The 25,250-nt window shown below is 45.7% G+C and overlaps 1 protein-coding gene across 11 annotated transcripts in view; it reads left to right on the top strand.

Annotated features, from left to right (window-relative positions):
• flncb (filamin C, gamma b (actin binding protein 280)) overlaps nucleotides 1–22,257 on the top strand; it is an 87,077-nt gene extending 64,820 nt beyond the window's left edge. For 2 of the 11 annotated variants that reach the window (XM_082977695.1, XM_082977691.1), the window contains 27 exons: nucleotides 1,876–2,049; nucleotides 3,234–3,396; nucleotides 3,702–3,862; nucleotides 5,434–5,601; nucleotides 5,735–5,858; nucleotides 6,126–6,282; nucleotides 7,481–7,670; nucleotides 7,823–7,846; nucleotides 7,998–8,245; nucleotides 9,223–9,315; nucleotides 9,797–9,896; nucleotides 10,072–10,212; nucleotides 10,326–10,454; nucleotides 10,675–10,848; nucleotides 11,123–11,284; nucleotides 11,503–11,706; nucleotides 12,947–13,099; nucleotides 13,216–13,338; nucleotides 13,601–13,855; nucleotides 14,540–14,809; nucleotides 17,068–17,205; nucleotides 17,327–17,442; nucleotides 19,192–19,324; nucleotides 19,629–19,805; nucleotides 20,041–20,259; nucleotides 20,682–20,888; nucleotides 21,041–22,257. In XM_082977695.1, coding sequence (XP_082833821.1) covers nucleotides 1,876–2,049; nucleotides 3,234–3,396; nucleotides 3,702–3,862; nucleotides 5,434–5,601; nucleotides 5,735–5,858; nucleotides 6,126–6,282; nucleotides 7,481–7,670; nucleotides 7,823–7,846; nucleotides 7,998–8,245; nucleotides 9,223–9,315; nucleotides 9,797–9,896; nucleotides 10,072–10,212; nucleotides 10,326–10,454; nucleotides 10,675–10,848; nucleotides 11,123–11,284; nucleotides 11,503–11,706; nucleotides 12,947–13,099; nucleotides 13,216–13,338; nucleotides 13,601–13,855; nucleotides 14,540–14,809; nucleotides 17,068–17,205; nucleotides 17,327–17,442; nucleotides 19,192–19,324; nucleotides 19,629–19,805; nucleotides 20,041–20,259; nucleotides 20,682–20,888; nucleotides 21,041–21,228 — 4,391 coding nt within the window. In that variant the 3' untranslated portion in view covers nucleotides 21,229–22,257. Of the gene's footprint in view, nucleotides 1–1,875; nucleotides 2,050–3,233; nucleotides 3,397–3,701; nucleotides 3,863–5,433; nucleotides 5,602–5,734; nucleotides 5,859–6,125; nucleotides 6,283–7,480; nucleotides 7,671–7,822; nucleotides 7,847–7,997; nucleotides 8,246–9,222; nucleotides 9,316–9,796; nucleotides 9,897–10,071; nucleotides 10,213–10,325; nucleotides 10,455–10,674; nucleotides 10,849–11,122; nucleotides 11,285–11,502; nucleotides 11,707–12,946; nucleotides 13,100–13,215; nucleotides 13,339–13,600; nucleotides 13,877–14,539; nucleotides 14,810–17,067; nucleotides 17,206–17,326; nucleotides 17,443–19,191; nucleotides 19,325–19,628; nucleotides 19,806–20,040; nucleotides 20,260–20,681; nucleotides 20,889–21,040 lie in introns of all 11 variants that reach the window. The other 9 variants (XM_082977694.1, XM_082977689.1, XM_082977693.1 and 6 more) reach the window with 7 other exon arrangements.
• Nucleotides 22,258–25,250: the final 2,993 nt, after the last annotated feature.

Genomic DNA, 25,250 nt, shown 5'->3' with positions numbered 1-25,250 from the left:
TGAGCCAGATCCTAATTGGTATGTCTAATTTGAGAGATATTTGAACTGCATAGAAAGCCCACCTTGCTTTGTCTTTAAGTTCATTCACAGCCAGGTTGAAGTTTCCTGTGGAGCAGATTTCTGGTCCCAGATGATGTGTAGGTGTTTGTGTTCTACATCAGTGGAGCCCAGTAAAAATGGATATCGGTTTCCCTGACATCTGGATCTTTTCTGGAACGTATAACATGTTTGTCTTTTTAAGATTGACTGTCAGGGCCCAGGTCTGACATAACTGTTGCAGATGATCTAGTTGCTGCTGTAACCCTTCTTTTGTGGGGAGACAGCAGCACCATGTCATCTGTATACAGGAGGTATTTTATTTCTGAGTGAGACCTGGGGCTGTTTATTGTTCTAGTGTTTTTGCCTATTCAGTAATGTATATATTAAATAGACTTCAGCTCCGGTTGTTCCCCTGTCTCACTCTGAGTCCTTGGGAAAATAAATGTCTGTTTATTTCCAATTTTGACTGCACATTTGTTATTTCTGCACATTGATTTGATGACGACATACAGTATGTTTTTCTAGCCACACCACTTTCAATTCATTTGAGAAATATGCCTTCATGCCAAATTGAATCAAAGGCTTTTTGGAAATCCACAAAGCAGGAGAAATGTTTTGTTTTGATTCACAAGTTTATCAATTAGGGTGTGTAGGGTATACATGTTGTCTGAAGTTCGATAATTTGGTAAGAATGAAATTCGATTTTTGCTCATTGTGTAGTAGTATGCTGTTCATGATGACGCAGAGTATTTTTGGCAGGTTTCTGTTGACACAAAGTGCCACAGTAATTGATCAAATTTGTCTCCATTTTCAGTCCTTGGTTCCAGATGTCAGGGGAATAGCCTACACTCAAAACCTGCTTAATAGAGTGTGGCAGTGCTAAATTTGTGGTCTGTGTATTTGATCATTTATCTCTCTCTTTCTCTCTTTCCTTCTTTCTCTCTCTCTGTCCTTTCTCTCCCAATCCTATTCTCCCTCCCTTACCTCTTTCTGTCTGTAGAGGAAGGAAAATAAACTGACAATTAGCCGTAGCAACCTGACCACAGCTTGACTGACATTACTGGCCTGCACAGCCCTGTCTGGCTTTGATTAGACTTGGACGATCCTGATTGGCCATGTCTGACAGTGAGGGGTTGTAATTGCTTTGTGATTGGCTGGATGTGTTCCTGATTGGCAGTGATTGGCTGGGCTTTTAAAGCCAGTGGAATCGGTACTGCAGACGCAGACGTGCGGCTGTCAATGGAGGTTTATGTTAACTCAGACAGACCTGCTGTCGAATTAGTCTCACCTTAGATCCCTAGGGAAAAGTTAGAGATAGAAAGGGGGAGAAAGAGAAATGTGTGTCTATCACATAGAGAGAAAAAAATTGCGATCAGAGTGCAGGAGGCTGCTGAGGGGAGGACGGCTCATAATAATGGCCAGAATGGCGCAAATGGAATGGCATCAACCACCTGGAAACCATGTGTTTGATGTATATGATACCATTCCACTGATTCCGCTCCAGTCATTATCACAAGCCCGTCCTCCCCAATGAAGGTGCCACCAACCTCCTGTGGATCAGAGAACAAGGGACAAAGACAGAAGTACAGACAGACAGACAGACAGACAGGCAGGCAGGCAGGCAGGCAGGCAGGCAGGCAGGCAGGCAGACAGACAGACAGACAGACAGACAGACAGACAGACAGACAGACAGACAGACAGACAGACAGACAGACAGACAGACAGACAGACAGACAGACAAACAGACAAGACAGACAGACAGACAGACACATCACCTGTGAGAGACAGACAAATCAACCAAGCTCCACATACCTACTGCATCTGTGTTGTCCACAGGGGTCCTGAGGGAGGTGACCACCCATTTCATCGTGGATGCCCGTGCCAAGAGCAAGACCGGGGGCAGCCATGTCAAGGCCCGCATCGTCAACCCTTCAGGCGCCAACACAGACGCCTACATCACTGACAAGGGAGAAGGCACCTACAGAGTGGAATACACTGCCTATGAGGATGGTAAGGCTGAGTCATGCAACTGCACCAATAGTGTGAGGTACATTCTATCTAGAGGACATTATGATGGAGCAGAATATCAGGCACAATGTATTATCTACCATACATAACATCAAAACTCATAGGAAAGTCATTAGATTGCCTTGGATGTTATTGTACCCGAATGAGCCCTGAGCCGCCTCAGTACACATATCTGATTGACTTATAGCCCCTCTGAGGCCTGAAGTGAGGGAGTCTGGGTAGCCTTGGTGCTCACCTTGTTTTATGAATGTTTTTCCAGCACGTCGTAATTCCCCAAAAATAAACCTTGTGGCTTTCATAAAACTAACTGTTTTCCCTCCCCTTTAGCCATGGGGAAAAGAGCCGAGCTCAGCTGTTCTGCCCTTCATGACTTTAACATACTCTAGCCTGCCAGGAAGCAGTGTGATTTCTCCCAGTGTAGGCCCCTTGGCCCATATTCACCGAGTGGCTATGAGTAGGAGCACTGCTATAGGATCAGTTTGGAGGGGATCTGATCGTAGATCAGCACTCGTACTGTGATATCATTTGTGAAAAGTTGTGAGTTATTGAGAAGTGGGAGGGGGTTGATGTGTGTGTATATATAGGCCCAGGTTGTTGAGGACACAACGGGGAAAGAGAGCACACACTTTGAGATTACTTGGAAAAGGGAGAGCGAAGATCAGAGAGACACACAGAACAGAAAGAGGGAGGATAAGGTAGAGAGGGGAGAGAGAGAGAGGGGAGAGAGAGAGAGGGAGGAGAGCGAGGGAGAGGGGGAGGGGGAGGGGGAGAGAGGTATTAGTAGCCGGTGACTGACTATAGAGGGAAGGCAGATGGTTTCCCACTAATAGGGGATGTCTGTTACGTCCAGGCCTCAGCCCGCTGGATTGGGGGACAGAAATACACAACCTTGTGGCAGCCTCTTTGACATAGACTTTTCATAATGAAGGTCACACACACACACAGTTTTTGTAGCAGCTTAGTAATCTAATCAGTATTCCTCTAGCGATGGCCACAGTGATTCGTAGTTGAGATTGTTTTTTTTGGAGGTCACACTGCTTTCAAAAGAAAGTAGTCAAATGTGCTTTTGTGTGTGTGTGTGTGTGTGTACTGTCTTACTGTGTGTGTTCTCTCCCTGTGTGTGTGTGTGTGTGTGTGTGTGTGTGTGTGTGTGTGTGTGTGTTCAGGGATGCATCTGATTGAGGTGCTGTATGATGATGTGGCGGTGCCTAACAGTCCGTTCCGTGTTCCGGTAATGGAGGGTTGTGACCCCAGCCGTGTCAGAGCCTACGGTCCTGGTCTGGAGGAGGGCCTGGTCAACAAACCCAACCGCTTCACCGTGGAAACCAGGTACACACACTAACTTACTTATATAATCATCATCCTTACCATGTGGAACATAAGGCTTCCATCAGAGAGCACCACTGCATCCCTTTGTCACTCTGTTCAGGGGGTACACACTGGGCACAAACTGGAGTGAAAATTACATGGCTGAAATGGGGTGTAAGTAGGGTGAGAAAGGTTAAATGGTGTGGCAATTGTTTTTCTCAGTTATGAGATACTGGTTTGTTTCAATTCAGCATTTAGGTAAAACATTCTTCTCTCCTCCCTCTTCACCATCCCTCTCTCTTTCTGTCCCCCTCCCTCCCTCCCAGGGGTGCTGGTACAGGGGGTCTGGGCCTGGCCATCGAGGGTCCATCAGAGGCTAAGATGTCCTGTAAGGACAATAAAGATGGCAGCTGCAGTGTAGAGTACATCCCCTTCACCCCGGGAGACTATGACGTCAACATTACCTTCGGAGGCTTGCCCATCCCAGGTACTTTATGATGTCACTTCTTCTGAGAGCCCGTTCACTTCCTGTTGGAAAGAATTTAAACTATTCTTGATTGGTTGATAAAGAGTGTTGTTAGTGTTATGGAAGATGTTTTGATTGGTCTTGGCTTTCAAAAAGGTATGTGTATCGATGTACACTAGACCTGTATATACCACATGCTATAAGTATGGAATGAGAATGTTTTGCTTGGTCAGAGAGGATGAAGTGAAGCGAGATGTTTACTCTGCCCAAAATCTGTCCATGAAAATAAGCCAACGAAGTGAGGAATTTTTGTATGGAGGTCAATGAGAGAGTTTAATCGCTAATTTGCTAGGTTAGGGTTATTTGATTGAATAGAAGTTTCGTAATGGCTAGCTTGTCACGAATGCATTGATATAAGTGGACGCACGTGGCATTTTGGCAACTCTGAAAAAAAATGTTTATCGGAGTTATGCATGTCATAGAGATAGAGGACTCATATAACCCGTTTTAGCATGGACATTGCCATTGAGAGCTTCCCAATGACTGTATATATGAATGGACAAAAACATTGATCACGTGACACCATTCATTCCTATGTGAAGACTCAATAGTGCTTGGAAGCCAAATTAAGTCCGTTAAAATTACGTCTCATGGAGACATAACATGAGCAGTTTGAGCTACTCAAGGAAGTGACTGTCAAGGCTGTGGGTAACTGGTGAAAGGAGTCAGGCGCAAGAGAGCTGAGATGCGTGGACAAGGTATTTAATTCAAGAAAACACCAGTATAAACACAATACTATGGTGCTGGAAAAATACCGGTACCACAAAATAAACGGGCGTAATAACAAAACCCGGTAACAATATACCAGCCGTCAGATACAGCCTTACAATAAAACAAACACGCACACAAACATGGGGGAAACCAGAGGTTTAAATAATGAACATGTAAATGGGGGAATTGAAACCAGGTGTGTAAAAACCAAAGACAAAACAAATGGAAAATGAAAAGTGGATCGGTGATGGCTGGAAGGCCGGTGACGTCGACCGCCGAACACCGCTCGAACAAGGAGAGGGACCGACTCCGGCGGAAGTTGTGACAGTGACGTTGCATGCTAACTCAGTGCTCCCCCCTCATTGAGTAACTCAAGTTGAAGGCCGGCCGGGCTACTGGAGGCTGCCTTTAGCAACTAAATTACCCTTATAACTTCTTCTGTGTGCAATTTAAAATAGTCGGTTCAAGGACATACATCTGTTTTATTAGAAGCAATTATTGGAACTATGATTTTCTTAAAATTTCTATGGCCTGTTGTAAACATGCAGATCTGCCCTCTCATTGGCTAGAATGGTCCCATCTGATCTCATCTTCCCTTGCCTACTTTCCATCTTTGAGGACATGTATTTCCATTGTTAGAGCGGTCACTCGAATATCTTGTCAGGGCCTGTTTAACACACTGCAAGTATGTAATGAGAATGTTTTGCTTTGTCAGGGCTTTCAAAGAGGTACATAAACAAATGAATACTCATCAATGTACACTTGACCTGTATACCTACACGTGTGCAATTCCATCCTGTCTGTGTGTGTGTGTGTTGCAGGGAGTCCTTTCCGTGTGCCAGTGAGAGAGCTGGTGGACCCAAGTAAGGTGAGGTGTTCAGGCCCAGGGCTGGGTAGTGGAGTCAGAGCCCATGTTCCTCAGACCTTCACTGTGGACACCAGCAAGGCTGGCCTCGCCCCTCTGGGAGTGGTGCTGTACGGACCTACTGGTAAGAGGAGAGAGAAAGAGAGAGACACACACACAGACACCCCTCTCCCTCCGCACACACCAAATAGCTTTTGTTGGCTGTGAAGTTTTAAGGTTTGAGACTGTGATCAATATTTAATTACTTCCTGCCTCAGGAGTGGCCGAGCCAGTGAACATCACAGATAATGGAGACGGAACACACACAGCGACCTACACCCCGGCCAAGGACGGCCCGTACACCGTGTGTGTGAAGTACGCTGACCAGGAGGTCCCCCGCAGGTCAGGACAGCAGGAGTAGGAACCAAACTGTGATCACAGAGAAACATCTTTGATGTTTTCATAAAATCTTTGTACTGACTACGCAATGTTTTCATCCCTCTGTCATTCTCTCTTGATCCTCTTTTCCTTTCTTGAAGTGGAAATTCAGTTGAACTGAAACATTTAAATCCTTGAGAGATTGAAATCTTATGTCTTGCTTGATCTTTCATAAATAGTTCAGTCGTGACACTCCTTTCTTTCAAAGTATGTTTTTTTTTCTCTCTGCAGTCCATATAAGATCAAGACATTGCCTGCTCATGATGCCAGTAAGGTGCGTGCCAGTGGGCCAGGTTTGAATGCCCAGGGTGTGCCTGCCAGCCTGCCCGTGGAGTTCACCATCGATGCCCGCGATGCTGGCGAAGGCCTGCTCACTGTGCAGATACTGGTGAGTCACCTCTTCCTCTGTCACTTCCTTTTTCTAGACAGGAAACTCTCATAGACTGTGAGCTCAACCATTGTCCTCCCTATTTAAAACCTCCACTTCTTTTTCTTTAGTCTTAAGATGATAAACATCTCTTCAATCTTGCTGTTATGATTCATACTTATTACCAATTTGGACATTTCTACCTTATTTTCTTATTGTGTGTTTAATTTTTTTTTAAAACATGTCAAGTCCACCCCTCCACCCCTCCACCCATTCCTTTCTCTCTGCTCCTCCCTGATCTGGGATGTGGTTGAGTTGTGGCTGTGATGTGTCTGCCTGTTGACTTGTCTGCAGGGTCCGGATGGGTCCAGGCGCGAGGCCTCAGTGTTTGTGGAGGACTGGGGCAGGAGAGTATGGGAGAAGCATATAGTCAAGGGGACCATTCCCTTCAGTATTCTTAAGAAAGGCTCCGTAAGGCCTGCTCTTCCTTTTTCTGGCCTCTTCTCTTTCACCCCTCACGCTGTCTGCCGTCTCCCCTCTCCCTCTTGTTCCATTTTCGTCCCCTTCTTCCCTAGTCCCCTCGTTCCTTTGTCCCTTGTCTTCTTTTGTACTTGCTGAGGACCCTGGGAGGATTATTTTGTAATCTCTATGCCTCCTTTCACTCTCCTCTCTTCTTATTGTGAGAGAGGACGGAAGGGATTGTAAACCAGATAAAAAAAGGGATTGTAGACCAAAGTTAAAACAATGTGTAAAACAAAGTTAAAACAAAGGATTAACTTGACTCCCTGGCTGAAACTTCACTGAAACAATTGTGGTGCTGTGATGAGCTGGGACAGTACACATCAAGAACCTGGAGGAGGACCAGGGAGGAACAGGGATGTCTTGGATGTTGGATGTTCGAAAGTGAACGTTTCTCCTAAGCAGTAGTACACATGAAAGACATTCTCCATCCCCTCAATGTCTCTCCTCCCCAGTCTGTGTGGACTGACCTCCATTGGGTTTGGCTAATTGGTTAATGTGGTTTTCTTTATCCCACTAACTGTAGAAAATGGCGCTTCCCTAAACAGAAACAAAGATAATCATTCCCATTGTTGCATTGTGCACAGATATATGTAGCATCATGTTGAAAAGATGACATACATAGAAAATGTACAGTTTACATGAGGGCACACACGCACACGCACACGCACACACTCATACCATATCCCTATACCTGTAGGACCCAGAAGGCAAGCCGAAAAAGGCCAACATCCGTGACAACAGAGATGGGACGTACACAGTGTCCTATGTACCAGACATGGCAGGGCGCTACACCATCACCATCAAGTATGGAGGAGACGAGATTCCCTACTCACCCTATCGTATCCATGCCCTGCCCACTGGAGACGCCAGCAAGTGTCTGGTCACAGGTCAGTGAGAGGACTATATGTGAATGTATATCTTTATCTATACTGCATATCTCTATGGAGGAAGGCCTGGATAGTCTTTGCTCTGATGAAGTAGCTTGAGTGGGTTTTACCCATGAGGCACCATAAATGATGGTTTTATTTTCTATTTACAGTTTCCATTGGAGGACATGGATTGGGTGAGCATTCCTAAACATGCTAATTCTTCTGAAAACTAGCATGCATATCAGTATATGTACAGCATGTGATTATATTGACTTGATGTTAGTGATGACGGGATAGTTTCAGTGGTTGTGTATGGTCTCCTTACATGTCAATCATTCTCGACAGGTTCAGGCCTCGGACCCACCATCCAGATCGGCGAGGAGACCGTCATCACCGTGGACGCAAAAGCTGCTGGGAAGGGAAAGGTGACCTGTAAGGTGTCGACGCCAGATGGGGCGGAGCTAGACGTGGACGTGGTGGAGAATTCCGACGGAACTTTTGACATCTACTACACGGCTCCGGAACCCGGGAAATACGTCATCACCATCCGCTTTGGAGGAGAACACATTCCAAACAGCCCCTTCCACGTGGTGGTGAGTACTTTCTGATACGGTGAATCATGGGTACTGTAGTCCTTACCTGAATTTGTTGGGAAAGTGGTGTTTGTTTGTCAAAGTGTTGCCATAAATGTGTTTCAGTCATTGAATGTCTTCTGTACCATTATGATGTGACACGATGTTGTGTGCTCTCTAGGCTGGTTCCCATACAGTAGGTTTGACTCATACCATATAACAGTAATTACATATTGTGTGGTTTGAGCCCTGAATTCTGATTGGCTGAAAGCCATGGTATATCATACCGTATACCACAGGCTTTTTAGTTTTTTGTTTTACTGCTCTACTTACGTTGGTAACCAGTTTCTAATAGCAATAAGGCTCCTCTGGGGTTTGTGATATATGGCCAATATACCACGGTTAAGGGCTGTGTCCAGGCACTACGTGTCCAGGCACTACGTGTCCAGGCACTACGTGTCCAGGCACTACGTGTCCAGGCACTACGTGTCCAGGCACTACGTGTCCAGGCACTACGTGTCCAGGCTCTACGTGTCCAGGCTCTACGTGTCCAGGCTCTACGTGTCCAGGCACTACGTGTCCAGGCACTACGTGTCCAGGCTCTACGTGTCCAGGCTCTACGTGTCCAGGCACTACGTGTCCAGGCACTACGTGTCCAGGCACTACGTGTCCAGGCACTACGTGTCCAGGCTCTACGTGTCCAGGCTCTACGTGTCCAGGCACTACGTGTTGCGTCGTGCATAAGAATATCCCTTAGCCGTGGTATATTGGCCACATACCACACCTCCTCGGGCCTTATTGCTTAAATGTATTACATAGTTCTATGATAACTTAGGAGTTGCGCATGGTGTGCCACTTACATGAGCCTACGATAATCCTTGGAGGATTACTATAACCGTGTACGCATGGTGATTTGTAAGCTACCCATAGAAATATGATGAGTAATTCGTTGATTTCTATGAAGTCTTCCTAAACGTGTGACTTACCCTCCCCACCAGGCCAGTGATACCGTCCCTATAATAGAGGAACCGTGTGACAAGCTCCAGTTACAACAGCCCTACCAGGCCTACCAGGCCTACCCCCCTCACTGGGTATAAACCTACCCCAACCCCCCCTCACCCCACCCCACCCTGCCAGCACTTACCTCCACCCCACCTCCACCCTCTCCTTCAGCTTACCCACCTCCTTCATATCCCAACGCCATGATTCCTACTTTACTTTCCATGCACATCTCAAAAACCTCTGTGTTGCTTGTCCTCTGATGCTGCTCGCAAAGAATCATTGTATGTCCACTCCATTTCTGTTTTGCTTGTCTCCTTTATGGCGATAGCCATTGAGCATCTATGTGTCTGTTGTGTGTGCATGAGACGCTTTCGCATCGCTTTGACTGTTTTTATTTCAGCTTATCTTCATATCGCTCAGGCCTTCAAAGCCTGGACTCTCGCCTGTCCTGTCTGCCCAGAGTCAGGGCCTGTGTCTGGGCTGTGCTTTCACCTCCATCCCCTCGTACTGTCCCTGAGCAGAGATATAGACCAGAATGCCAATGTTAATTTAATCATTTCCCTTTCATAGGCCACAGAGGAGCCCGTCACCCCCGGGGATATCATGGAGCCTATGCTCCGCCCCTTCAACCTGGTCATTCCATTCACCGTTCAGAAGGGAGAGATCACAGGTGAGATTTAACTAATGTCTGACAATTGTGTGTGTGTGTGTGTGTGGTGTTTCCTGTGATATGAATGATAATAATTTACCTATGTACGTGTGTGTGTGTGTGTGTGGTGTTTCCTGTGATATGAATGATAATAATTTACCTATGTACGTGTGTGTGTGTGTGTGTGTGTTTCCAGGTGAGGTGCGTATGCCCTCAGGTAAGACAGCCCGTCCTAACATCACAGACAACAAAGATGGGACAGTCACAGTGAAGTACGCCCCTACAGAGAAAGGCCTGCACGAGATGGACATCAAATATGATGGAAACCACATCCCAGGTACATATTGCATAGAGGAACACACACACTCATAAACAAACACACACACACACACACAAATTCAATACAGAAAGTAGATCTATAATTGGTCGTTTCTTGCTGTTCCATCACAGGAAGTCCCCTCCAGTTCTATGTAGATGCCATTAACAGTGGTCATGTGACAGCCTATGGTCCTGGTCTGAGTCACGGCATGGTCAACAAACCTGCCACCTTCACCATTGTCACCAAGGATGCAGGGGAAGGTAAGGAACTAAACCAAATTATACCATACACTACTGTGCTATGGTCAAATTCTATCATGGTATTAAAAATGGTATTCAACAATTCTCAAAGTCTTCAATCCCTTTCCCCTGTCTGTTTTTCCTCCATCCCTCTCTCACCCCTTCTGTCTCCCCCGATATTCCCCCATCTCTCCTCACTTCTGCTCTTCCTGTCTTTCTCTCTCTCTCCTCTCATGTCTAGGTGGTCTGTCCCTGGCGGTGGAGGGTCCCTCTAAGGCAGAGATCAACTGTAAGGATAATAAGGATGGAACCTGTACTGTGTCCTACCTTCCCACTGTACCAGGAGACTACAACATCATCGTCAAGTTTGACAATAAACACATCGCCGGCAGCCCCTTCACTGCCAAGATCACAGGTAATGACTGTGTGTGTGTGTGTGTGTGTGTGTGTGTGTGTGTGTGTGTGTGTGTGTGTGTGTGTGTGTGTGTGTGTGTGTGTGTGTGTGTGTGTGTGTGTGTGTGTGTGTGTGTGTGTGTGTGTGTGTGTGTGTGTGTGTGTGTGTGTGTGTGAGAGATTGTAATATGCAACAAGGCTAGAGCAAGCCAAAGGTAGCATTCATTAAATGCATTATTTGCTTTTCATTTTCTCGCCTTCATTCTTGTTCTCTTCTGTCCTTCTCTCCCCTGTAGGAGATGACACTATGAGGACATCCCAGCTCAACGTCGGCACGGCAACAGACGTGTCACTGAAGATCTCAGAGACAGACCTGAGCAGCCTGACAGCGAGCATCAGAGCACCGTCGGGCAACGAGGAACCCTGCCTCCTCAAGAGATTGCCCAATCGACACATCGGTGAGCCACTCACCAGGCCCGGCTCCCAAAGTTTATGAATCTATTATTTAGTCAGTAACACAACTGTTAGTTGTGTAAACCTCTTTTTTTTTGTGTCGAAAGAGACCTGGTAAGATAGCAGCAAGGGTAAATTTTTGTATGTTTGAACCATAAAGAGGCACAGATATAGTCATTCCATGTACCTGATTGCGTTCTCCTCTATCCGTCCTCCTCTCTAGGTATCTCATTCACTCCTAAGGAGGTGGGGGAACATGTTGTGAGTGTGAAGAAGAACGGGACGCACGTGACCAACAGCCCCTTCAAGATCATGGTGGGCCAGTCAGAGATCGGGGACGCCAGCAAGGTCAAGGTGTTTGGCCAGGGACTGGTGGAGGGACACATCTTTGAGGTGGCTGAGTTCATAGTTGACACCAGGAACGCAGGTGAGGGTGTTTTCATTGGTATTCATTGTGACAAGTTACTATTGAACATAGTAGAGGGTTAAGATAATATTCAACTTTAGACGTTCAGAAGTTTTAAGTTAATAGTTTTTGCTGTGTATGCACTGTAAAAGGGTTGCCGTGAATTTGTCAGTAACTTGCAGGCAGCTCATTGGCAAGTAAGTTATTGTATTTCATATTGCAGTACACCTACTGTTATCTAAATACTGTATCAAAGCAAGTACTGTGTAATGACACACAGTACAATACCGTAGAATTGACTGTATTATACTGTAAAAAAGTAAATGCTACTGTAATCGTAATGAATAAATGGATGGATGGATGGATGAAATTCATTGAAGGGATTAGGGTTTGTATTTGACAGTATTTTACTGTAATTACATGTGATTGGTGTAAGGAGATTGGCTGCTACGTAGGTAATGTGTTTTTCTTTACAGCATATCAATTAATATTTGGTGTTTTATATCACTTGCATTTCTAGAGGCCTTAACAAAAACTTCCAAACTGGCAGTGACCACAGGGCAAAACAGACCTAAAGGACACAGCAAAATGCTCAACCATTTAAGGTTGAAGACTTACTGCCTTTCCAATCTGTGCCCTATACCTTTTAAATTGATGGGGTACTAATACCACATGCAAGTTAAATTAGTACAGCATTTTCACTAACGGGTGCAACAAATATAGCCTATAACAAGGCACGCCTCAAATATGTTAATGAGCCAGAATCAACAATACTGTGCACCCACTAGTGGTCAAAAGCTTTTTGGCGCTCCAAAAATCCAGTACGATACTGTATTCTGTGGGATAGAATTACAATACACTTAACTTGTTTTTGCGGTAAGTGCTTTCTTTACAATAATGTACTGTTCATCAAAAGTTTCTTTGGAATTACAATAATATACTGTACCTTTTTTTTACAGTAAATTACAGGTAACAGGCTGCCAGTAAGTTACCGTAAAAACAAGTTATGGTACAGCAATAATTTCCCTGCCTACAAAATGTTCCCACAATGGACCATCATTTACAGTATGCTGCAGTAAAATGTTTCACATATTTTACTGTTAAAAATACTCAAAATGGCTGCATAAATTACAATTTCCCATTACAATGTGGATATGGCTGGTGTAACCAACACTCATCTTCTACTGTGACATCTTCTCTCTACTCTTCTCATGTCTCTCTCTTTCCCTCCCTCCCTCTTCTCTCCCTTTCTCTCTATCAGGTTATGGTGGTCTGGGTCTGTCTATCGAGGGTCCCAGTAAGGTGGATATTAACTGTGAGGATGTGGAGGATGGTACCTGTAAGGTGACCTACTGTCCTACTGAACCAGGAAATTACATCATCAACATCAAGTTCGCCGACCAGCACGTCCCAGGTTAGTTCAGGCGGCCTCAGGTGGCCTCGGGTGTCTTACAACATGCCTGTATACAATTCAGCTCCTATCTAAACAGACTAAACAGACTGACAGGCTGTGATTGGTCTATCCAACAGGAAGTCCTTTCACGGTGAAGGTGTGTGGTGAGGGCAGGGTGAAGGAGAGCATCACTAGGAAGAGACATGCTCCATCCATTGCTACTGTGGGCAGCACCTGTGACCTCAACCTCAAAATACCAGGTGAGAACCGTTATGGTCTGTGTGTGGTCAAGGATTGGGATTCCAAAAAGCCCACTGGCTCTCCTCCTTTCTATATACCATCCCTCCTTTTCTCTTGTCTTCCTCTCCTTGCACAGTCACATGCTTTCACATGCCTTTATTACACACTGTTGTGACGCCTTGCTTGGTCTTCCTACTGCATAGTTCTATTTTCATCTCTTGCTCTTTCTTCCTCCTTCCCTCCCTCCCTCCTTCCACCCTTCCACCCTTCCACCCTCTGTAGGTAATTGGTTTCAGATGGTGTCGGCCCAGGAACGGCATACGCGCACTTTCACGCGCAGCAGTCACACGTACACGCGCACGGAGCGCACAGAGATTAGTAAGACACAGGCGGGGGAGACCAAGCGGGAGGTGCGCGTGGAGGAGAGTACCCAGGTCGGGGGAGACCCCTTCAGGGACGTGTTTGGAGAGTTCCTGGGGAGTCAGAGTCTCACAGGCTTCAGTGGGATACCAGCCACTACCAGACAGCCTCAAGAGGGTGTGTGTGTGACACAAGAGGGTGTGTGAGGCCTGTCTAATGCCGATTAATTGATTTGGAATGTGTGTGCTTTGTGTTGAGTGTCCAATTTGGCTTTTTTGTTTTAATCCAGAATAATAAATACATCTAGAATACAAATGTATGTCATACTACTGCTTGATTAAGTTGAATATAAAATATAAATAATTGCATGATGCAATGAAATATGTAAATAGTCAATTTTATAGATCTGGTGTTAACATGTCTGGATATTAATTCATGTGTGTGCCTTCGTGTGTGTTGAGTTGGGGAGTCGCTCCATGTTTCTCCCATTGTCCCAGATTGGAATTTATAGGAGGGCGTTTAAAGGAGAGAGCAGAGCTGGAAAATCTGAGCAGTTCATGGCTGTCACCTCTGTGACCCAGCCATTTTACTCTGACATCACACAGAGCCAGAGACTGATCCACACAACGCTGAATCCACATCTCAGTCTGACTAACCTCATACAGTCTCTCTGATTCTCCACTGCCCCTACTGACAACCTGAGTGTTTGAAGAGTGAACAGTATTTTGAAGTTTGTCTGAAGCGCTTCTCCTTGTGTCCTTCTCTCCTCCTCCTCTCTCTTTCTTCATCCCTCTCCCATATATTTATTTTTCCTCCTACTCTCTTTCCCTCTTTTTTTTTCTTTCCCTCCTCCCAATCCAGGTGACCAGGGGATCCAGGAGATGACGGCCCAGGTGACCAGTCCGGGGGGTAAGACGGAGGACGCAGAGATCATCGACGGCGAGGACAGCACCTACAGCGTCCGCTTCATCCCCCAGGAGATGGGGCCCCACACAGTCAACGTCAAGTACCGGGGCCAGCACGTCCCCGGGAGCCCCTTCCAGTTCACCGTGGGGCCCCTGGGAGAGGGAGGAGCACACAAGGTCCGGGCTGGGGGCACGGGGCTGGATAGAGGAGTGGCAGGAATGGCAGGTAGGTTGGCTGAGGGGGGCAGTAGAGCTCTCTTAGAAAGTGATAGGCTTGGTATGAAGCTTCTGAATAGGAGAGCCTTGCCTTTTCAGTCAGTCACTAAATGTAGGGCTATGTTGGGCTTTTGATCAAGATAAGGAAACTATCCATATTTTTTTATTTATTTTTTATTTCACCTTTATTTAACCAGGTAGGCTAGTTGAGAACAAGTTCTCATTTACAACTGCGACCTGGCCAAGATAAAGCAAAGCAGGGCGACACAAACAACAACATGGAGTTACACATGGAATAAACAAACATACAGTCAATAACACAATAGAAAAAAGTCTATATACAGTGTGTGCAAATGAGGTAAGATAAGGGAGGTAAGGCAATAAATACGCCATAGTGGCGAAATAATTACAATTTAGCAATTAAACACTGGAGTGATAGATGTGCAGAAGATGAATGTGCAAGTAGAGATACTTGGGTGCAAAGGAGAAAAAAAATTAACAGCATGGGGATGAGGTAGTTGGATGGGCTATTTACAAGATGGGCTATATACAGGTGCAGTGATCTGTGAGCTGCTCTGACAGCTGGTGCTTAAAGTTCAGTGAGGGAGATATGAGTCTCCAGCTTCAGTGATTTTTGCAATTCGTTCCAGTCATTGGCAGCAGAGAGCTGGAAGGAAAGGCGGCCGAAGGAGGAATTGGCTTTGGGGGTTACCAGTGAAATATACCTGCTGGAGCGCGTGCTTCGGGTGGGTGCTGCTATGGTGACCAGTGAGCTGAGATAAGGCGTGGCTTTACCTAGCAAAGACTTATAGATGACCTGGAGCCAGTGGGTTTGGCGATGAATATGAAGCATGAGTGAAGGATACTTTGTTGTGAAATAGGAAGCCGATTCTAGATTTAATTTTGGATTGGAGATGCTTAATGTGAGTCTGGAAGGAGAGTTTACAGTCTAACCAGACACGTAGGTATTTGTAGATGTCCACATATTCTCAGAACCGTCCAGAGTAATGATGCTGGATGGGCGGGCAGGTGCAGGCAGCGATCGGTTGAAGAGCATGCATTTAGTTTTACTTGCATTTAAGAGCAGTTGGAGGCCACGGAAGGAGAGTTCTATGGCATTGAAGCTCGTCTGGAGGTTAGTTAACACAGTGTCCAAAGAAGGGCCAGAAGTATACAGAATGGTATCGTCTGCGTAGAGGTGGATCAGAGAATCACCAGCAACAAGAGCGACATCATTGATGTATACAGAGAAAAAAGTTGGCCTGAGAATTGAACCCTGTGGCACGCCCATAGAGACTGCCAGAGGTCCGGACAACAGGCCCTCCGATTTGACACACTGAACTCTGTCTGAGAAGTAGTTGGTGAACCAGGCGAGGCAGTCATTTGAGAGACCAAGGCTGTTGAGTCTGGCAATATGAATGTGATGATTGACAGAGTCGAAAGCCTTGGCCAGGTCTATGAATACAGCTGCACAGTATTGTCTCTTATCGATGGAGGTTATGATATCGTTTAGGACCTTGAGCGTGGCTGAGGTGCACCCATGACCAGCTCGGAAACCAGATTCTATAGCGGAGAAGGTACGGTGGGATTCGAAATGGTCAGTGATCTGTTTGTTAACTTGGCTTTTGAAGACCTTAGAAAGGCAGGGTAGGATAGATATAGGTCTGTAGCAGTTTGGGTCTAGAGTGTCTCCCCCTTTGAAGAGGGGGATGACCACGGCATCTTTCCAATCTTTAGGGATCTCAGATGATACGAAAGAGAGGTTGAACAGGCTAGTAATAGGAGTTGCAACAATTTCGGCTGATCAGAGGGTCCAGATTGTCTAGCCCTGCTTATTTGTAGGGTTCCAGATTTTGCAGCTCTTTCAGAACATCAGCTATCTGGATTTGGGTGAAGGAGAAATGGGGGAGGCTTGGGCAAGTTGCTGTGGGGGGTGCAGGGCTGTTGACCAGGGTAGGGGTGGCCAGGTGGAAAAGCATGGCCATCTGTAGAAAAATGTTTATTGAAATTCTCAATTATCGTGGATTTATCGGTGTTGACAGTGTTTCCCAGCCTCAGTGCAGTGGGCAGCTGGAAGGAGGTGCTCTTATTCTCCATGGACTTTACAGCGTCCCATAACTTTTTGGAGTTTGTGCTGCAGGATGCAAATTTCTGTTTGAAAAAGCTTGCCTTTGCTTTCCTAACTGCCTATGTATATTGGTTCCTAACTTCCATGCTTCTTTCCCTTTTCTATATACTGTATAACTGACTGTCTGTGTTCCTCTGTAGCTGAGTTTAGTATCTGGACCAGAGAGGCTGGTGCAGGAGGTCTGTCCATCGCTGTAGAGGGGCCCAGTAAGGCAGAGATCAGCTTTGAAGACAGGAAGGATGGATCCTGCGGCGTGGCCTATGTGGTGCAGGAACCAGGTCAGATCAACATATTATATACACTAAATTCATCTAACGTACAGAACAACATACTGGACATATTCTATACCTAAAATCACAAGGTTGACTATGTGCCTTCTATCTCTCTCTCTCTCCCCAGGTGACTATGAGGTGTCCATTAAGTTTAATGATGAGCACATCCCAGACAGTCCCTTCATAGTCCCCATCGCCACTCTGTCTGATAACTCACGCCGCCTTACAGTCACCAGCCTACAGGTTAGAACACACACACACACACACACACACACACACACACACACACACACACACACACACACACACACACACACACACACACACACGCTCACTCACTCACTCACACACACACACACACACACACACACACACACACACACACACACACATATATATATACACCCACACACACACACACACACACACACACACACATATATACACACACACACACACACACACACACACACACACAGAGACACACACACAGAGACACACACATATACACTACCTTTCAAAAGTTTGGGGTAACTTAAGAAATGTCCTTGCATTAAAATAACATCAAGTTGATCAGAAATACAGTGTAGACATTGTTAATGTTGTAAATGACTATTGTAGCTGGAAAAGGCTGATTTTTAATGGAATATCTACATAGGCGTAGAGAGGCCCATTATCAGCAACCATCACTCCTGTGTTCCAATGGCACGTTGTGTTAGCTATCATTAGCTATCAGTTTATCATTTTAAAAGGCTAATTGATCATTAGAAAACCCTTTTGCAATTATGTTAGCGCAGCTGAAAACTGTTGTACTGATTAAAGAAGCAATAAAACTGGCCTTCTTTAGTCTAGATGACTATTTGGAGCATCAGCATTTGTGGATTTCATTACAGGCTCAAAATGGCCAGAAACAAATACCTTTCTTCTGAAACTTGTCAGTCTATTCTTGTTCTGAGAAATGAAGGCTATTCTATGCGATTAAATGCCAAGAAACTGAAGATCTTGTACAACGCTGTGTACTACTCCCTTCACAGAACAGCACAAACTGTCTCTAAGCAGAATATAAAGAGGAGTGGGAGGCCCCGGTGCACAACTGTGCAAGAGGACAAGTACATTAGAATGTCTAGTTTGAGAAACAGACGCCTCACAAGTCCTCAACTGGCAGCTTCATTAAATAGTACCCGCAAAACACCAGTCTCAACGTCTACAGTGAAGAGGCGACTCCGGGATGCTGGCCTTCTAGGCCGAGTTCCTCTGTCCAGCGTCTGTGTTCTTTTGCCCAGCTTAATCTTTTCTTTTTATTGGCCGGTCTGAGATATGGCTTTTTCTTTGCAACTCTGCCTAGAAGGCCAGCATCCCGGAGTCGCCTCTTCACTGTTGACGTTGAGACTGGTGTTTTGCGGGTACTATTTAATGTAGCTGCTAGTGGAGGACTTTTGAGGCGTCTGTTTCTCTAACTAGACACTCTAATGTACTTGTCCTCTTGCTCAGTTGTGCACCGGGGCCTCCCACTCCTCTTTCTATTCTGGTTAGTGCCAGTTTGTGCTGTTCTGTTCTGTGAGTAGTACACAGCGTTGTACAAGATATTCAGTTTCTTGGCAAATTCAGACCATATTCTGATGTCTGTCATTATTAGCGAGGACTGGAATGGTATTATACAGAGGGCAGAGTTCTCTGCTATATGAATAGACACACCTGTCATAACCTCTTCTTAGATTTAAACCAGAGGTGGAACGTCATCTATATTTGAGTTGTAACTGAATTTAGATTAGCTATGAATAGTTTTATTAGTGGATAGATTTGGCAGGCCACTCTAAAATATATATGCAGGCTGTGTGTGTGTGTGTGTGTTTAAGTTGGGGGGTGAGATGGTTGGATAATTATTATTATTAGCTGCTTCTGCTTTAGAGGAAATGTGTTACCCCACACCCTGTCATCAGTCTGACCACATGGGGCTTATTAGATCATTGACCTTAACTTTTGCGATTGAAGGAGATGGGGTTGAAGGTGGGCCAGGAGGCGTCGTTCGCGGTGCAGTTGAACGGGGCGAGGGGGTTGGTAGATGCTAAGGTTCACACCCCATCCGGAGCTGTTGAGGAGTGTTACGTTACTGAGCTGGACAGCGGTAAGACATAGCACTGAACAAACTGACAATACAACAACTCACAACTATACAGTACAGAAAATATCCAAGATACTGCATTTTCCACCAGATTGATTCAGTTCCTTTGATAATTAAGAAAATACATCAAGTCAAGAACCAGCAGTGTATGCAGTCGTAGTGTTTTACAGTAGAGGGCTTGTACAACCAAAGCACCAGGTGCTCATCCTACATTATAAAGAAGTTCATCTCAATTGCATGTCTTGCTAAATGAAAGGTTCCGTAAGTAAATTGTGAATATTGAAACATGTCGGCCAATCCCCTGCAGACCAGCACGCCATCCGGTTTATCCCGAGGGAGAACGGAGTCCACTCCATCGAAGTGCGTTTCAATGGGAGCCACATTCCCGGAAGTCCCTTTAAGATCCGCGTGGGAGAGATTGGACAGGTCGGAGACCCGGGAATGGTGTCTGCCTTCGGACCTGGGCTGGAAGGAGGAACCACAGGTACGAGGAACATTGTGTCCTACACACACAAACACATACAATAAGGTAGACAAATACAGTATGTGTTTATTAGAATTTTAACACAGTTCAGTAATTTGGTCATTTCAAATACCCAAAGAAGGCCTATAGACTACTGTAAGGAAAAATACACAAAATGTATAAATTGGCTCACATGTCTCTTCTAACTCACCTCTGATTGGATGTTTTCCCTGTCCATCTCTTTCCCCTCCTGTAGGCGCGGCGTCAGATTTTGTAGTGAACACGTGTAATGCGGGGTCGGGTGCTCTGTCAGTGACCATCGATGGGCCGTCCAAGGTCAAGATGGACTGTCAAGATTGTCCCGAGGGTTACAAGGTCACCTACACACCCATGGCCCCCGGAAGCTATCTCATCACCATCAAATACGGAGGACCATCCCACATCGTAGGCAGCCCCTTCAAGGCTAAAGTCACAGGTAAGTCCTCTATAGAGCAACGCTACCCAGACACTAACGTTTGAGTGTTGAGTCTAGAATGTGTTGATGGAGAGATGGCAAGTGTGTGTGTGTGTGTGTGTGTGTGTGTGTGTGTGTGTGTGTGTGTGTGTGTGTGTGTACTGGTCTACTAAAGACTCCTCAGACCTTGTGGAGGCTTGGTGTAATGAGTTGGAAGAGTCCCTAGCCTCTACACCCTCCTATTATATTAGACATTATGTATTTTTCCACAGGGCTCCTAAGCTGTGTGTGTTTATATTTTATATGAGGAGAGATTATGCAACACGCCAGATGTGATTATAGATCTTACGCAACCCCACTCTCTCTCTCCCTCTTCTATCTCTCTCTCTCTCTCTCTTTCTCTCTCTCTCGCTCTCTCTTCCTCTCACTCTCTCTCTCTCTAGGTGCTCGTCTCTCTGGTGGTCACAGTCTACATGAAACCTCGTCCGTTCTTGTGGAGACAGTAACCAAGACGTCATCGTCGTCGATGGGCGTGGCCTATGGCCCTAAGTTCTCTTCGGATGCCAGTAAGGTGGTCTCCCGGGGCGCCGGCCTATCAAAGGCCTTTGTAGGGCAGAAGAACACCTTCACAGTGGACTGCAGCAAAGCAGGTGAGAGACGATGGTCATACACACAGGTGCGCACACGTGCAGACACACACGCAGATACACACGTGTACAAATGCACCCACATATAATGTTTTTGCGCACATACACATACACTCACACAAATACTTAATATTGCCGTATTTCATCCCCTATAGGAACTAACATGTTGATGGTGGGGGTACACGGCCCCAAGACCCCGTGTGAAGAGGTCTACGTTAAACACCTGGGCAACAGGATGTACAACGTCACCTACACCGTCAAAGAACAGGGCAACTACATCCTCATCGTCAAATGGGGGGATGAAAATGTCCCCGGCAGCCCCTTCCATGTCACCGTCCCCTAAAATGGACTCATCCATCCCTTGTACAACCCCCTGCTGTATCCCAGAATGGACTAGTCCAACACCCCCACAGACACACTAAAGATGCAAAGACTTTTTCCGTCTGTCCAGGGGGGGAATTAATTGACCCATCATGCATTGTGCCAAATTACTCTGATAACTTATCCAGGTGACATCACAAAGATCTGAGGTGCCAATTCTCCTATGTATGCGCCCCGCCCCTATTTTCTACGCACCACCCACCAACTAGGCACCCTGTTGCTGTTTACTTTCATTGAGAGAGAATGTACAAAGGGAAGTCAAAAGTAAAATCATGTTTTCTGTCTGTATCGGCCTATGTTAGTATTTTCAGAGCACAAACACAGTATGCAGTCACCACCATGTGCCTTTTAGCTTGTCCTCCAAAGGTGTCCTACACTGCCTGTACTGGCCTGGTCAAAATGGCTGCCTTACATGAGAGAAGATGGCTGTGATGTCACTGCCTGGGTCACAGACAGACAGACAGACAGACAGACAGACAGACAGACAGACAGACAGACAGACAGACAGACAGACAGACAGACAGACAGACAGACAGACAGACAGACAGACAGACAGACAGACAGACAGACAGACAGAGTTATTTACCTTTATTTATTCAGTCCTTTTATTTTCTTTGACAGAAAATGGTCTTATATTGTTTCAAAGGAGAAGGTTTCAGTCGATCTTAGAAACTATTCTCCCTCCTACTGGGCCTTCCTGTGTCATTTCGGGAGTAACCATGGACACAGAGATGTGGTTGGCCAAGAATTTTGTACTGAGGAAGAGAGCACGGCATAGCAATCGGTTTATCGTGTGAATGTTTAATTGAGAAGTCCACAGAGAGATGTTACAGTGGAACAGTATCATAGAGTGACATTTTATAGTGATTTTATATGTATGAAAATGAACAGAAAAAACTCTTAATTGTTTGATATACTAACCTTCTGTTTGGTACGGATGTGCAGGCATAATAAAACGTTTAACTGCTAACTTTCCATTGAAAGCCAAAAATGTGTTGTCTTGTGTCTTAATTTAAAGTGTGTGTTTGCGTGGGTGTATTTTTGTTTGCGTTCAAAAAATGATGCCCAAAGCAATTTAGTATATTTAGTTGTAACCAAAGGTGGTCCTCTGTAGCTCAGTTGGTAGAGCATGGCACTTGTAATGCCAGAGTAGTGGGTTCAATTCCCAGGACCGCCCATACGTGTAATGTAAGCACACATGACTGTAAGTCACATTGGATAAAAGTGCCTGCTAAATGTCATGTATTATTATATTAGTGTTTTAGCATTTTGTATATCTGTACAACAGTACCACTTGCTGGTGATAATGGGCTACTACAGATGGTTGGTGAAATCACTCAGTTAAAACAGTGTTTCCCAACCCTGGTCCTCCAGTAACCCCAACAGTACACAGTTTTGTTGTAGCCCTGGATAAACACACCTCGTTCAGCTCATTAAGGGCTTGATGATTAGTTGACAAGTTGAATCAGGTGTGCTTGTCCAGGGTTACAATAAGCATGTGTACTATTGGGGGTACTGGAGGACAAGGGTTGGGAAACACTGAGGTAAAATATACCTCAATGTAAAGTGTTACCTGATTTTCTTATGGTCCTTAGGAAAACTGTAGCATCATACAGAGCTTTTTCCTGTACTTCCTCCGTAAATATACTGACTAGAGGAATGTCGCCTCTCTGTCTGAGGGCAATATTACCACTGTGGGACTCTAATGGACCCCCTGATCCAGCGTAATCACGTTGTCATTACAGACCAGTGGGAGTTAAACCTTCAGCTGGGCCAGAGGCAGGTAGTAAAGGAGCTGCGTTCAGGACTATTACCCTGCACTGTCAATGATATCACAGCCTGAGTCATGTTTAGTACATTACACAATGTTTTGAACTGCACTAAGCTGCGTTGCTTTACTGTATGGTGTGTTGTTACACTGTGCAGCATCACCCTGTGTGTTGGTTTCAGCCATAGTCCAGTGGTACGATCAATCTTTGATCAATTCATTGGTTGATTCATTAGTTGATTGGTTGACTCACTAATGATGCAGTTGTTTTATTGGTTGAATGAAATGAACTGAAGAGTGGAACGGAAGCCTCCATTCACAGAGAGAGCTGGTGCCTCTCTGGAGAACCAGAGCGCAGTGAGTCTCGCCTCCAGAGATCTAGAATCTATGAGCTGTGTGTGTGTGTGTGTGTGTGTGTGTGTGTGTGTGTGGTGTGTGTGTGTGTGTGTGTGTGTGTGTGTGTGTGTGTGTGTGTGTGTGTGTGTGTGTCTGCGCGCGCATGGGGAGGTTTTTTTTCATCTGTGTTCCGTCCGAGTGCTGATGGTCTCCCTTTGTCACACATCCTCTGCTGTGACAGGGAGTGGAAGTGGAATGGGTGTTGCTATCAGAAAATGCAATCACCGGAGTTTTAATGTGAAAGTCCCATAGTGACAACAGAGATGGGAACTGTGATCAGACAACCACATTTCACGCCTTTTCATCTATCGCCAACACTATGTCAACACAACAGCAGGCATGCGAAACCTGCAGGCTCGCACACACACACACGTGCACACACACACATACACAATTTCCCTGCTGCCTCTTTCTGACACACACATTTGTCCCTGTCTCTCCTGCTGTCACTCTATTCAGACCCCCAGTACTGTGCAGTAGACACAGAGGGAGATACCCTGCACAATCCCTGTAATGGAAAATGCACTGCTTTCAATTCATGCCTCATACATCATTTATAGTGAGTGGAATTGATACTCTTTCTGCACGGGATATGAAATGGAAAGGGCTCCTGGCCATTGGGGAGGCTGGCACTGTATGGTAAGCTGGGCTAAATTATTAAGGCACTGTGAAAAAGCATGGTAAGCATACAGGCCTAGGAGCCAGCCTCTCTCTCTCTCTCTCTCTCTCTCTCTCTCTCTCTCTCTCTCTCTCTCTCTCTCTCTCTCTCTCTCTCTCTCTCTCTCTCTCTCTCTCTCTCTCTCTCTCTCTCTCTCTCTCTCTCTCTCTCTCTCTCTCTCTCTCTTAAACGATTCTCAACATTTGCATAATTGCATCAGTCACTTAAGGCAAGCTAACTCAGTGAAACTGTATATCGATAAGAATGTTGGGGTCAGGGGTTAGAACTAGGGTTCTGCAAAAAAACATAAAAAGTGTTCTGATTGGTAGAATTGTACACTTTGGCACTATCATAGACCTATGTAGCCTCCCCATACTAACCCACCTGTTTCCATGGTAGAAGTTCTCCAAATGGCCTTTAGGTGGAAGCAAAGATATATGAACTGCAGGAACACCTCATCTATCCCTATCCTGGTATGCACAGTACAATCGGCTACTAATGCAATGCAGCTAGGTTACACTTATTATAGATGGAAAAAGTCAACCCTGAATAGTTCTACGTTGTGGGAGGACATATCATTTCCAGGATAAAATGCTTGCGTCATTGAGAGGGAGGGAGGGAGAGGGGGGGAGAGAGAGAGAGAGGGGGGAGAGAGAGAGGGGGGCAGAGAGAGAGAGGGAAGAAGAGAGAAAGAGGGGGAGAGAGAGAAAGAGGGGGAGAGAGAAAGAGGGGGGAGAGAGAGAGAGAGACAGACAGAGAGAGAGAAAGAGAGAGTAGGGGGGGTGTAATTAGTGCTTAGCATGGTGCTTTGTGTGCCTCGTCTGTTCAACAGGCTGTGAATCCACAGGGGTTATTACTGAAACCAAATACAGGTTGGTGGAGGGAGAAAAGGATGGATAAATGGAGGGAGCGTGAAGGAGAGTTAGAAAGATGCTGAAAGAGAGAAATAGATGACGATTGAGAGAATGGATGCAGAGATAAACAGCTAATGAATGACAGCGTGAAGGAGAGATGGAGAAATAGAAGAGTCATTTGGTGTTAGTGCTGTTGGTTTCTCACAGTTGTGTGTGCGTGCGTGCGTGTGTGCATGTGTGTCGTGTTAGGCCGCATGGTGATAAGTGGTCCATGCTGTTTGCTGTCCTCCTTCAGACCATCTGGACCA

The sequence above is a fragment of the Salmo salar genome, chromosome 07, assembly GCF_965601325.2.
Source record: "Salmo salar chromosome 07, fSalSal1, whole genome shotgun sequence".
Taxonomy (NCBI): domain Eukaryota; kingdom Metazoa; phylum Chordata; class Actinopteri; order Salmoniformes; family Salmonidae; genus Salmo; species Salmo salar.
This window is presented reverse-complemented; position numbering and strand designations above follow the sequence as displayed.